This window comes from Staurois parvus, unplaced genomic scaffold, assembly GCF_062004578.1.
Source record: "Staurois parvus isolate SC_StPar_1 unplaced genomic scaffold, SC_StPar_1.0 ptg000694l, whole genome shotgun sequence".
In the NCBI taxonomy this organism is placed as follows: domain Eukaryota; kingdom Metazoa; phylum Chordata; class Amphibia; order Anura; family Ranidae; genus Staurois; species Staurois parvus.
The window spans coordinates 2,203,655-2,216,638 of NW_028318490.1; the positions used below are offsets into that span (position 1 = coordinate 2,203,655).

The 12,984-nt window shown below is 41.9% G+C and overlaps 1 protein-coding gene across 3 annotated transcripts in view; it reads right to left on the reverse strand.

Moving 5' to 3' along the window:
- Positions 1-9,262: 9,262 nt before the first annotated feature.
- LOC149446178 (zinc finger translocation-associated protein-like) overlaps positions 9,263-12,984 on the reverse strand; it is a 65,577-nt gene continuing 61,855 nt past the window's right edge. For all 3 annotated transcript variants that reach the window (XM_089652798.1, XM_089652797.1, XM_089652799.1), the window contains one exon: positions 9,263-10,671. In XM_089652798.1, coding sequence (XP_089508924.1) covers positions 10,235-10,671 — 437 coding nt within the window. In that variant the 3' untranslated portion in view covers positions 9,263-10,234. The remainder of the gene's footprint in view (positions 10,672-12,984) is intronic.

Here is a 12,984-nt window from a genome sequence, read left to right on the forward strand (position 1 = left end):
AATGCCAGCCACAGGATGAAGAGGTAAGCATGACAGTTTTTAAGGCACATATGTCATCTCCAAATACAAAGGTGGAGAAGAACCTGGCATCAAAGGGATGACCTGCATAAAAAAAAAAAAAATAGGAAAATGCTAAGGTATGTCATAGGTTGCAGGAAAGAAAATTGCCTGATTCCCCCATCAACACAGTGTTGACGCAGAGAGCCATCCCTGCAGGGAGAACACAGTGAATATTGCTAGTTGCCATAGCCATTGGTAATACATCACATGAGAAATCCAACCGTCTGGTTGTACTCCGGTTGCACAAAAATCAAACTGCATACAATCAGCCTGCCCATAGATGGTTCGAATCTCGGCTGATCAAGATTCAAACCATCTACAGTGTCTTGAAAAAGTATTCATACCCCTTGAAATTTTGTCATGTTACAACCATATGTAAATTATTATTATACAGTATTTATAAGGCGCCAATAGTTCACTCAGCGCTGTACATTACAAAGGGGGACAGAACATGTGACAGAACAATACCAATACAATGCAAAACATGGAGATTGAGGGTCCTGCTCATTCGAGCTTACAAGCTAGGAGGGAGGGGATAGTGGTACAGGAGGAGATCGCTGTGAGGGATGGAGTGGTAGGAAGAGTGGAGGAGGTCGGCAGGTTAGCAGGGGGTGGGGTAGGCTTCCCTGAAGAGATGGGTTTTCAGGGTGCGCCTAAAGGAGAGGAGAGTAGGTGATAATCTGATGGGTTGGGGCAGGGAGTTCCAAAAGATGGGTGACACCCTGGAGAAGTCCTGGAGGCGGGCATGGGAGGAGGAGACCAGGGAACTAGAGAGAAGGAGGTCTTGTGAGGAGCGGAGTGTTCGTGCTGGGCGGTACTTGGATATTAGGTCAGTGATGTAGTTCGGGGCAGTATGGTGGACAGCTTTGTACGTCAGTGTTAGGATTTTGTAAATGTATTTTATTGGAATTTTATGTGGTAGACGAACACAAAGTGGCACATAATTGTGAAATGGAAGGAAAATGATAAATGGTTTTCAACATTTTTTTACAAATAAGTATCTGAAAAATGTGGCATGCATTTATATTCAGCCCCCTTTACTCTGATACCCCTAACTAAAATCTAGTGAAACCAATTGCCTTCAAAAGTCACCTAATTAGTAAATAAGAGTCCACCTGTGGGTAATTTAATCTCAGTATAAATACAGCTGTTCTGTGAAGCCCTCAGAGGTTTGTTAGTAAACAAGCAGCATCATGAAGGCCAAGGAACACACTAGTCAGGTCGGGGGATAAAGTTGTGGAGAAGTTTAAAGGAGGGTTAGGCTATAAAAAAAAATATCTCAAGCTTTGAACATCTCACGGAGCACTGCTCAATCCATCAACTGAAAATAGAAAGAGTATGGCACAACTGCAAACCTAACAAGACATGGCTGTCCACCTAAACTGACAGACTGGGCAAGGAGAGCATTAATTAGAGAAGCAGTCAAAAGTCCCATGGTAACTCTAGAGGAACTGTAGAGATCCAAAGCTCAGATGGGAGAATCTGTCCACAGGACAACTATTAGTTGTGCACTCCAAAAATCTGACCTTTATGGAAGAGTGGCAAGAAGAAAGCCATTGTTGAAAAAAAGCAATAAGTCCCATTGCAGTTTGCGAAAAGCCATGTGGCACAACAAACATGTTGAAGAAGGTGCTCTGGTCAGATGAGACCAAAATTTAACTTTTTGGCCTAAAAGCAAAATGCTATGTGTATCAGAAAGCCAACACTGCACATCACACTGAACACACCATCCGTACTAAAAAACATGGTGGCGGCAGCATCATATTGTGGAGATACTTTTCTTCAGCAGGGACAGGGAAGCTGGTCAGAGTTGATGGGAAGATGGATGTAGCCAAATACAGGGCAATATTAGAAGAAAACCTGTTAGGAGTCTGCAAAAGACTTGAAACTGGGGCGGAAGTTCACCTTCCAGCAGGACAACGACCAAACATCCAGCCAGAGCGACAATGGAAAGGTTTAGATCAGCGGTTCTCAACCTGGGGGTCGAACGACGCTTCCACAGGGGTCGCCTAAGACCATCGGAAAACACATATTTCCGATGGTCTTAGGAACCGAGACACCGCTCCTCGCCGCCGTCTCCAGGTGTGGGCGGGATGACATGCCGCCCCTGTCATCTGGACACACCTCGAGATCAATCCTCGCCTGTGATTGGCCGCCGGCACTGTAGCTCAGGAGAGGCACACAGGCGGCCAATCACCAGCAAGGAGGTGGAGCTTGGAGAGGAGGAGCCGAGCGGCACCGCGAAGATCGAGCGAGTGAAGAGGAGGAGAGCGGCCGGAGAAGGAAGACATCTGACAGGTAAGTGTCGGTACCATGGGAGAGGGAGGGAGCGAGCGAGCCCAGGCTGGAGCAGGGGTCTGCAAGGTAAGTATCATTGGTGTCAGTGGGAATAGTGCCCCATCATTGGTGTCACTAATACCAATGATGGGGCACTATTCCTCCCACTGACACCAACGATGGGGCACTATTCCTCCCACTGACACCAACGATGGGGCACTATTCCTCCCACTGACACCAACGATGGGGCACTATTCCTCCCCCAAATGACACCAAGGATGGGGCACTATTCCTCCCCCCACTGACACCAATGATGGGGCACTATTCCCCCCACTGACACCTATGATGGGGCACTATTCCTCCCCCCACTGACACCAATGATGGGGCACTATTCCTCCTCCCACTGACACCGATGATGGGGCACTATTCCTCCCACTGATACCGATGATGGGGCACTATTCCTCCCACTGATACCGATGATGGGGCACTATTCCTCCCACTGACACCGATGATGGGGCACTATTCATCCCACTGACACCGATGAAGGGGCACTATTCCTCCCACTGACACCGATGACGGGGCACTATTCCTCCCACTGACACCGATGACGGGGCACTATTCCTCCCACTGACACCGATGACGGGGCACTATTCCTCACACTGATACCGATGACGAGGCACTATTCCTCCCACTGACACCGATGACGGGGCACTATTCCTCCTCCCACTGACACCGATGACGGGGCACTATTCCTCCTCCCACTGACACCGATGACGGGGCACTATTCCTCCTCCCACTGACACCGATGACGGGGCACTATTCCTCCTCCCACTGACACCGATGACGGAGCACTATTCCTCCCACTGACACCGATGACGGGGCACTATTCCTCCCACTGACACCAATGACGGGGCACGATTCCTCCCACTGACACCAATGAAGGGGGCACTATTCCTCCCACTGACACCAATGACGGGGCACTATTCCTCCCACTGATACCAATGATGGGGCACTATTCCTCCCAATGACACCAATGACGTGGCACTATTCCTCCTACTGCAAAATTACAGTTATGAAGTAGCAACGAAAATAATTTTATGGTTGGGGGTCACCACAGCATGAGGAACTGTATTAAGGGGTCGCGGCGCTAGAAAGGTTGAGAACCACTGGTTTAGATAAAAGCATATTCATGTGTTAGAATGGCCCAGTCAAAGTCCAGACCTAAATCCAATTGAAAATATGTGGCAGAACTTGAAACTTACTTCAGACGCTCTCCATCCAATCTGACAGAGCTTGAGCTATTTTGCAAAGAATGGGCAAAAATTTCACTCTCTAGATGTGCAAAGCTGGTAGAAACAGCCACAAAAAGACTTTTAGCTGTAATGGCTGTGAAAGGTGGTTCTAACAAAGTATTGACTCAGGGGGCCTGAATACAAATGGACACCACACTTTGCAGATATTTGTAAAAAAATTTGAAAACCATTTATCATTTTCCTTCCAATTCACAATTATGTGCCACTTTGTGTTGGTCTATCACATAAAATCCCAATAAAATACATTTACGCTGTTGGTTGTAACATGACAAAATGTGGAAAATTTCAAGGGGTATGAACACTTTATCAAAGCACTCTATGGCCGGCTTAAAAAGGATAAATTCCCTTTTTTACAAAAAATAATACATGTAAATATTTTTGCAGGTAAAAATATGTGCATTTATTATTTTTGTTGCCAGAGCTTGTAAAGTATTGCACCAGCAATCAGTAGATTGCTGGTGCCAAGCAGGTCTCCTGCAGACCTGTCAGTATATCGGCGTGCCTGTACGGGATGTACGAGCAAGTAGATATACTGACAGGAAGAATCAATGAACTACCACAGCGCAGTGGTAGTTTGTTGAGAACTACAAGCCAACAGGTGCAAAGGCTGTCAGGACTTGTAGTTCATGAATTCACGGAAGAAACACCATGATAGAATGATGTGGCTGGGTGGGGAGAGAAGCCGCACAGCTGCGTTTTTTAAAATATTGTGACAGCAGTGAGGAGAAGATCCCCCACTAGCTGTCACAATGGGGAGTGGTCCTTTAAGACAGGGGCACCACTGACCCACTGGCTATTTGGTAAAACAAAACAAACATTACACTGGGCTGGTGGTAAGAAACACAGATAGAACGGAGAGCTGAGGCAGGAGGAGTATTTGTTTCCTGAAGTAGGTGGAACCAATTATTTCTGATGTAGCTGTCCTGGAAAACTGATGAAATTGCAAGAGATCTGTTTTGGACTGATATCAATCGCCTATGATATAAATAATAAGACTCTATAGGACACAATGGTATTCAATTGAAGTTCCAACAGGAGGTTTGCATCTCAGGTGGCATTCAATCGAAAAATTAACTGATCAAACCTGGCATTGAAGACTTTTGCAACTCGAAGGAGAAGGCTGAATTACATGCAAATCATCTCAAAATTCTCCTTCATTTGAGTTGTAAAAACCTTTAAGTGGAACTCAATGTTTCAAACAACATTATTTTTAATCCTCAAGCTGCTGGCATTAGTAAATAGATTGGAAAGTAGTTCATATTTACTTGTTTTAAACTTTTTGTTTTTTTTTTATATTTCTTCAGTCACTTCTTGGTTTCTTGCCTAGGCAAATGATGTCATATATCCCAGGAGTCTTCAGGAGGGGAGGAGGGTTTTCTCAGCTAAGCACACCCTCCTGCCTGCATGCCAGAGCTAAAGGCAGATGGATTTCAGGAAGTAAATACTACATGAATCATCTGCCCTTAATCAAGATGGCCACAGCCAGAAATACTAGAGGGAGTTTTGAAAAGTGATTTCTTAACAAAATAAAGCATGGAGACATGGATGGATTTGGCAATTTGCTTTGAATATTAAAAATGAATTACAATAAAAAGTTCTTTTCATGCTGAGCTAATCAAAATGACCACAGCTGATCACAGTTGAAAGTCAAATGGCTTTGTGTGCCATTGAGAAGGTGATTGGCTACATGATTGATTTTACAAGTCCCGTTTAGAAGGAGGGTGATTTTTTTTTTCGAAGTGATTTTGTTTTTGATTTAATTTCTGACATGTTGGTGTTATATCTTTCAATTGGATTCTATAGGTAAATACAGCTGGATAAAACAAAAACTGTGTCTTCATTTCAGGCTGCAAAGCAACAGAATTTGGTTATTTTAAAGGGAACAATTCTTTTCTATACCCACTGCATCTCAAGCCCAGTGAACCTAGTTTAGGATGTGCCCCATATTTCTCCTTACCACACAAGTTTATTGAGAACCACAGTAGAAGTATCCCCACTGTTTCCGGCTTCATACAAGATTTGGCAGTTATGGTTCTCTGTCAATGATAATGCCTCCCTAACTGCTTTATCCATAACCTGAACTACATACATCATATAAGCTTTCATATTTCTCTGGTATATGTACTGCAGATATCTATTTTTATTCTAAGAGTTCATGAGCCCTAGCTGTCCTGACTATGTTATTGTACACTTTCTTTAAAATAAAGAATGTATAAAAAACAAAACCTCCAAACCTGGACTATAAGATTTCAGTTTGATGCTAAGGCTCCATGTACACGGGACACTTCTGAATGATGGAAACTGACTGCTGGAAAACGTAGGTTAAAAAATGTCTGTTTATCCGCATTTGCATACCGCGTTTATGCGCGTTTGCATTAAGCGTTTTTTAACCATTAGCCGCCCGGCCAATGGCCATTTGGCGGCTTCAGAAGTGTCTCTCCACTCCGGGTGCACGCCATTTGGCGTGCTCCCGCACATGCGCCGTTTGCGCTAATGCAGAGCGGCGCAGCAGTGCGATCTGTCACCGGTCGTGCACCTCGGACACGGCCGATGACAGATCCGAGTACCGGCTCCCGTTGCTGGTACCATGTGACCTGCTATGACCAATCACAGCAGGTCACATGACAGTTGTATACAATGGATGGCTTCATTCATGATGCCATCCAATGTATACTAGTGCCTAGCTGTGAATGGTCACAGCTAATCACATGCACATGTCATGTGATTAGCTGTGACCAAATCACAGCTAAGCACAAAAAAAAAAAAAAAAAAAAAAAAAAAAAAAAAAGCTGAATGAATAGATTTCATTCAGGTAAATGCTTGCTTATAGCAAAGTAATTCTTTGCTATAAGCAAATTGGGGAAGTGATCAGTATTTTTTTTTTTTTTCTTTTTACACAAAGTAGTACAATGTTACTATGGTAACATTGTACTACTTTGGTCATAGTAAAATATGAAAAAAAATCTTAAAAAAAATTAAAAAAAAGGTAATAAAAAATTAAATATAATAAAAAAATAAAAAAAATTAAAAAAATATATATATATATTTTTTTCATACTGTCACCAGTCAGTGTCCCTGTTCACCGCCATGCCAGTTATATGATGATGCTGTACTGCACTGGTGACAGTATGTAAAAAAAAAAAAAATAGTGAAAATAATTTTTTTAATTTTCCGAAAAATGATGACAAAAAATACAACTTCAAAAAACTCACCATGCCTCTTATGAAGTACGTCGGACTGTCTACTCTGCAAAAAGGGGTCATTTGGGGATATCTGTACTATTCTGACATTCTTGGACCTCAAGAAATTAGATTGGCTGTCAGTACTTCAGGATTGATCAATATTCAGATCTATACCATAGTTTGTGAACTCTATAACTTTCCTACAAACTAAAAAATACATCCTAATTTGGGTTATTTTCACCAAAGACATGTAGCAGAATACATCTCGGCCTAAATTTATGAAGAACAATTATTTATTTGTAAACGATTATAACAGAAACAAAGAAAATGTGTTTTTTTTTTCAAAATTTTTGGTCTTTTTTTGTTAATTTAGCAAAAAATAAAAACCCCAGCGGTGATTAAATACCACCAAAAAAAAGCTCTAGTTGTGTGAAGAAAATGATAAAATTTTAGTTTGGGTACAGTGTTGTATGACCGCGCACTTGTCATTCAAAGTGTGAGAGCGCTGAAACGTGAAAACTGGCCTGGGCAGGAAGGTGTAAAATTGCCCGGTATTGAAATGGTTAAAGATAACCTCAGGAGACCTTCCAAGATGCCCAGAATGCACTGAAAAACAGTAAAAAATTAACCATTTCAGACATTTTGAGAGAAATAGGAAGAAGCAGAGAGAGCAGTATGTGTTAAGATTAACGGTCTTTTTTTTGTGGTGTTTGGATGTGTTCCAGCTCATTTCTGTGCAGAAATTATTGCAGCAGTGTCTAACATATTTTTTTTTCATGCAAAACCTCAAGGTATGGTGTACCAGGTCCATTTGAGTACCGGGAAAATGCTTGGCATGCATTTTTCATGATGAAAAAAAGGCTCTGGACAGCATCTGGAAATGGAACAGTTAAAAAACAAAAAAAAAAAAATTTCAAACGCCTAGAAATGCAGTTAGCCGCATTTAGACATGTTTACAAGCGTTTTGCATTTGAAACGCTAATAAAATCTACTCCTGAACAACTGTAAACTCAACTGCCTGTAAATTACATAGTGTACATGGACACATAGGAAAACATAAGTGAGATTTCAGGGGCTGCTGAAAAAAACGCTGAACAGCTCCTAAACGTGAGTTTATCAGCTGCAGTGTACATGTACCCTAACTAGTTGTTCAAGGAAACAAGTTATGTTTATATTTATTTTGGTAGATCCTGTTCACATAACATTCATGAACACAGTTAGCCATTTTATATTTCAACAAGGTAAAGCCTAACCTCGGTGTAATCAGAATTCATGCTTGCAGGTTGTTTACTGCTACCTTTTGCAACTTATTACTGGTTTATGGGACTCCCCTTCACATTAAGGAGCCAAAAGTAAAGTGCATGGTGGAGGAGGATGTGTACAGCCGAACAAGGAAGCGGTTTGCTTTATATTAGCCCTGATTTTCAGGTCCTCTGGTGCCCCACAAGACAGCCAAATTGACTTGTATTAACTTAAAGGTTCATTTAGCTTTTAGTATGACGTAGTAACTTAACCTCCCTAACGGTATTCCCGAGTGTAGCTCGGGGTAAAAGGTCAGTACCAAAAGCAGTAACCCCGAGCTACACTCGGGCTTACCATGCAGCGCTGTATAGGGAGTCCCTGCAGAGCTTACCTTGTCCTTCGCTCCCGCGATGTGTCCCCTGCAGCGTCCCCGGCCATCTCCTCCGGCTGATGCCGGCATCCGCCTCCTGTGTTCCGGTCCCTGTGACGTCGGGACGTACGGGCGCCGCCGGCGGCGGGAAATTTGAACATTTTAAAAAAATGTCATTTTTTTCAAAATGATTTTACATGGTAAAACATTGCTATTTCACACACATTTTGTCCCGAGTGCTTTGTCCTGTCCCGTCTGCATTTTGATTTTTCTTTCTGCCTGGAAACTTAGAAAAGTCCATGGCGTCCAAAAAGTGTCCCTTTAGGTCAAAAGCGGTTTTAGACCAGCTAGAGAACAGCGATAGAAAATTAGAACTACTTGCAGAATTGAGTGATAATGATTCGTGGAGAAATTCGTCCTCAGACACTGAAAACGATTTTGCGACTTTGCTCAGTGATGTGCGAACTTGGCGCTATATTTCAAATTTCAGTGTTTTTGGTTTGATTATATTATTGAATTAAATGTATGATTTAGAATCTTGTTCAGACAGATTTCAGTGAGTTATTCCTAAAAATTACAGCCTACAATAAAAAAAATTACATATTTCCATGCAAAATAATTGTACCGCTTTCAGCACCAAAAATATGAAATAATCATACTGCTAGGGAGGTTAAAGGTTCATTTAGCATGACTGTGTAACCTCTTTTGTGCCCACTGATTTGCTAATTATCTTAGAAATAAATAAAAGAAACTGCATGACTCCGGGGCCTGTTGGTTTGTCCCACAGTACACAAATATTGTGAGCTGTTGTAGAGACCTTTACAAGAATACAATATTTATTTACAGAATACAATACCTTGCTTCATTTCATTTATTGAGTACAGTTTTCATTTGTCTCAACCAAATAATGTAATCAGAAAAGTAAACTAAAAAAGGTCCCCAAGTAGGCTACCAAAATTTTTGGTATGAAATCCAGTCTACGAAATGCAGGTTTACTGGGGAAAGCTTGAACAGGTGTATGAGCAAAGAAACAGACTTGCTACAAATCCTTTTCCCAACCATGTGAAATTCATGTGCTTTATACACTAGCTCTCTTTTCCGCTTGACAAAGGATAGTTTCAGCTAAGCACCAGGCATCAACTGTGATGCTCAAGTCTTCCACAGGGGTGACATTCCCTGGTCTAGAACAAAAAATTACATGTATGAGTGAGGAAAATGAAAAAACTAAAAATGAAAACTGTATGCATCTTTTTTTCTGAAATGTAACTTGCATCATAGATTTTCTTGAGCCAATAAGCAAAAAGTATTTGTTCTGTTTAACAGAAAGCCTGAAATAAGTTATCAAAGGCTACTCAAAGTAACATTTGTAATAAACAATTATAATAGTTTGGGGGAAATTAAGCAGTATGGTTTAAATTAAGGGTTATAAAATGATTGCAATTGCTCCCTTGTTTTCTCAGAAGACAAAAACACAAATTTGAAAGTCTTCTTGGTAGATGTAGCAATGACAGGTCACAAAGATGAAACAGGGGTGCATAGTTACAGTATGTCCAAAAACGGTGGCCAAGACACAACTGATTAAGCAATGCACTGTTAGACTTTTAGGAAGGGTGCAACACAGTCTCAGTGTAAGAGGAGGGAATTCAATCCTCTGCCAGTTTCAACATGGGAATGAATAGGGTGAACAGAGACTGTCTGAATGTGCAATGCGCCACAGCCGTAGAAATACTGTACACAGGTTAGGCCACAGGATATAGACAGTTCTCTTAAGTATAATTTTAAACGGGTCCTCATGCATCCTCCAATGCAGCTGCTTTTCTTTTACGACCTTTTGCTTCCTCCTGGGGTTGGGCTTTGAAACACTCTTCTGAATGGATGTAATGTAGGGCCATTTCACTGTAGGCCTCCAAAATCCTTTGACGTTCTTCAGGTGTGAAGTCTACAGAGTAAGGGTGCACCTGGACAATGTGGCGCTTAATGGTGCTGACTTTCAGAGTGGCCAGTGTACCACCACACACCATGCAGATAAGGCCCTGTCGACGACAGTCATAGTCCATCATAAACTCAGTGCGCCAACGAACCTGGTAGCTCCGCTTGGCACTATTACATGGTGGAGGTAGAGAAGCAGTAGGCTTAGAAGGCTTGGAGATGGTTGGAAGAATTATATCAGTACGTGGTGTGCAAGTTGCCGCACTGGCCCCATGTGTTTCAGAGGTTGTTGAATCTTCTGTGTTAAAAAAAAAAAAAAAAAACAGAATAGGCAAAAGTTGGATATATGAGCATGGCATATGAAAACTATCCCTTCACAAAATTCCTAGCAGAATAATTAAAGCACAATTATTCTAAAATAAAACCCACCCCTTGCTGTACAGAAGGTACTATCTGATGCCTATACCCATTGTTCCTGTCTGTTGGTCACTGCTGGAGACTTGCTGAAAATAACAGTAATCCCGTCCTCCCACAATGCAGTGATCGATGCCTGGACAGCCACTTGCTGTGTTGGAGAAAGGGAAAGGTCGTGATCACAGTGGCCGACAGAATCAGGGATGGTTAAGTATGGACACTGGATGATGTCTACCGTTGAGCAAGCAGGTGAGTCTTATGTTAGCAAGAAACACAAAGTTTATGTCAGGGCGAAACAAAACAAAAACTGCATAACATTTCGGCAATACATGCACATTTTCCCCCTAAGTATAGAACAACATCTGTTGCTGTGTCAGAAATGTACTCACCTCCTAAATGCTGTTATGGGTTGATAATGCAAAGCAATTTTTGTTCACTGAATTGTGTCAGACCTGTCCAATTGTCTTTTGCCAAACTACTTAAAGCCTAAGAGTAGCCAAAATCAAAAACAGAAAAATCAGCACAAGGGACGTAACTTACAGTCAGTAGGATGTGTCCCTGTGTTGATTCCTCTGCTATTAGTAATAATTCTTCTGCGTCCTGCCCCACACTGCCTTAATCTTCCAGTATAGTAGGGGGTAATACAACTAAAGGGCTGTCACAGCTTCTCATCAAGAGAGCCTTCCTGTGCCCACTTTTTCCACCCAGTTAGCATAGCCAGCATAGTGCATCTGGAAGGCACGGGTGTAGGGTCCAGCCCTGCTGCCTGCAGCCTGTCAAAAGTCCAGTTCAAATAATGATTGGAGCAGGCCCTCCTAACCCTCTTGTATTGAACTGTACTGTTGCTGTAGTGTCTCCCGTTATATTGTAAAGCGCTGAGCAAACTGTTGGCGCTATATAAATCCTGTATAACAATGCTGTGACTGGACAGGGCTGAATGCTGTACAGAGTGGTACCCATGTTTAGAGCCCTATGTGTTCAGGGAAGTATGCTTGGAGAACAGAATACCTGCTGAACACATACAGCACTAAAGAGGATTTACAGTACTCAGCCCCATCCAGCCACAGTGTATGTCAGCCTGCCATAGACTTTGACCCCTTTCTTCTTGGGGTTGATAATTATCAAACTTATTTATTTGTATTACAGGTATTTATATAGCGCTGTCAATTTATGCAGCACTTTACATATATATTGTACATTCACATCAGTCCCCAACCCTCAAGGGGTGTACAATCTAAGGTCCCTAACTCACATTCATACATACACATACTAGGGACAATTTAGACAGGAACCAATTAACCTACCAGCATGTCTTTGCTGCTGAAGTGTTTGAAATGTTTTTGGTTCTATTTTCTGACCCTGAAATTTAGGCCACCCATTCCCACATTGTGCCAATCAAATATTTCTAAATGTAACACTAATACTCTGCATGCTCTCCCCCAAATACTCCTAAAAGCACAGGATAATGAGCAGCATCGCGGCAGAGACTGTAGTTCTCAGTGGGCATCACCAAACTTGTCCTCCACTTAAACTTCCTCCAGCCCTGAAACCGAAAGTTCATACCTCAGTACAAAAAACAGTGGCTGCGGGATTCGTTTTCATGGAGCCAGAGCACTGCACCCACGATCCACTGACTGTGGCTGCAATACTTATGCAAAAAAAAAATGTTTTTTTTATATTTAAAAGCACTAGAACAATGCTTTTTTGATCTAATGCTTTACATTGTAGAGGAGAGATGTGGGGTCTTATTGACCCCATATCTCTCCATAAAGAGGACCTGTCACTAATTATTTCTATCAAAAGGATGCATTCGTTTCTTGTGATAAGAATAAAAGTGATTACATTTTTTTTAAGGGACAGTGCAAAGAAAAAAAAAAATGAAATATTTTTTTTTTAAAACAGTTTAAAAGTGCCCCCGTGCTCGCATGTACTGGTGAATGCATACATAGGCCATACCCACATATGTAAACGGTGTTCAAACCACACGTGAGGTATCGCCACAAAAATCAGAGCAAGAGTAATAATTCTAGCACTAGACCTCTTCTGTAACGTTACATTGCTAACCTGTAGAAATGTTTAAAACATCACCCGTGGAGTTTTTTTTAATTACCGCAGTCTGACGCCATTCCACATGCGTGCGCAATTTTAAATCTTGACATGTTGGGTATCTATTTACTCGCCGTAACATCCTCTTTCA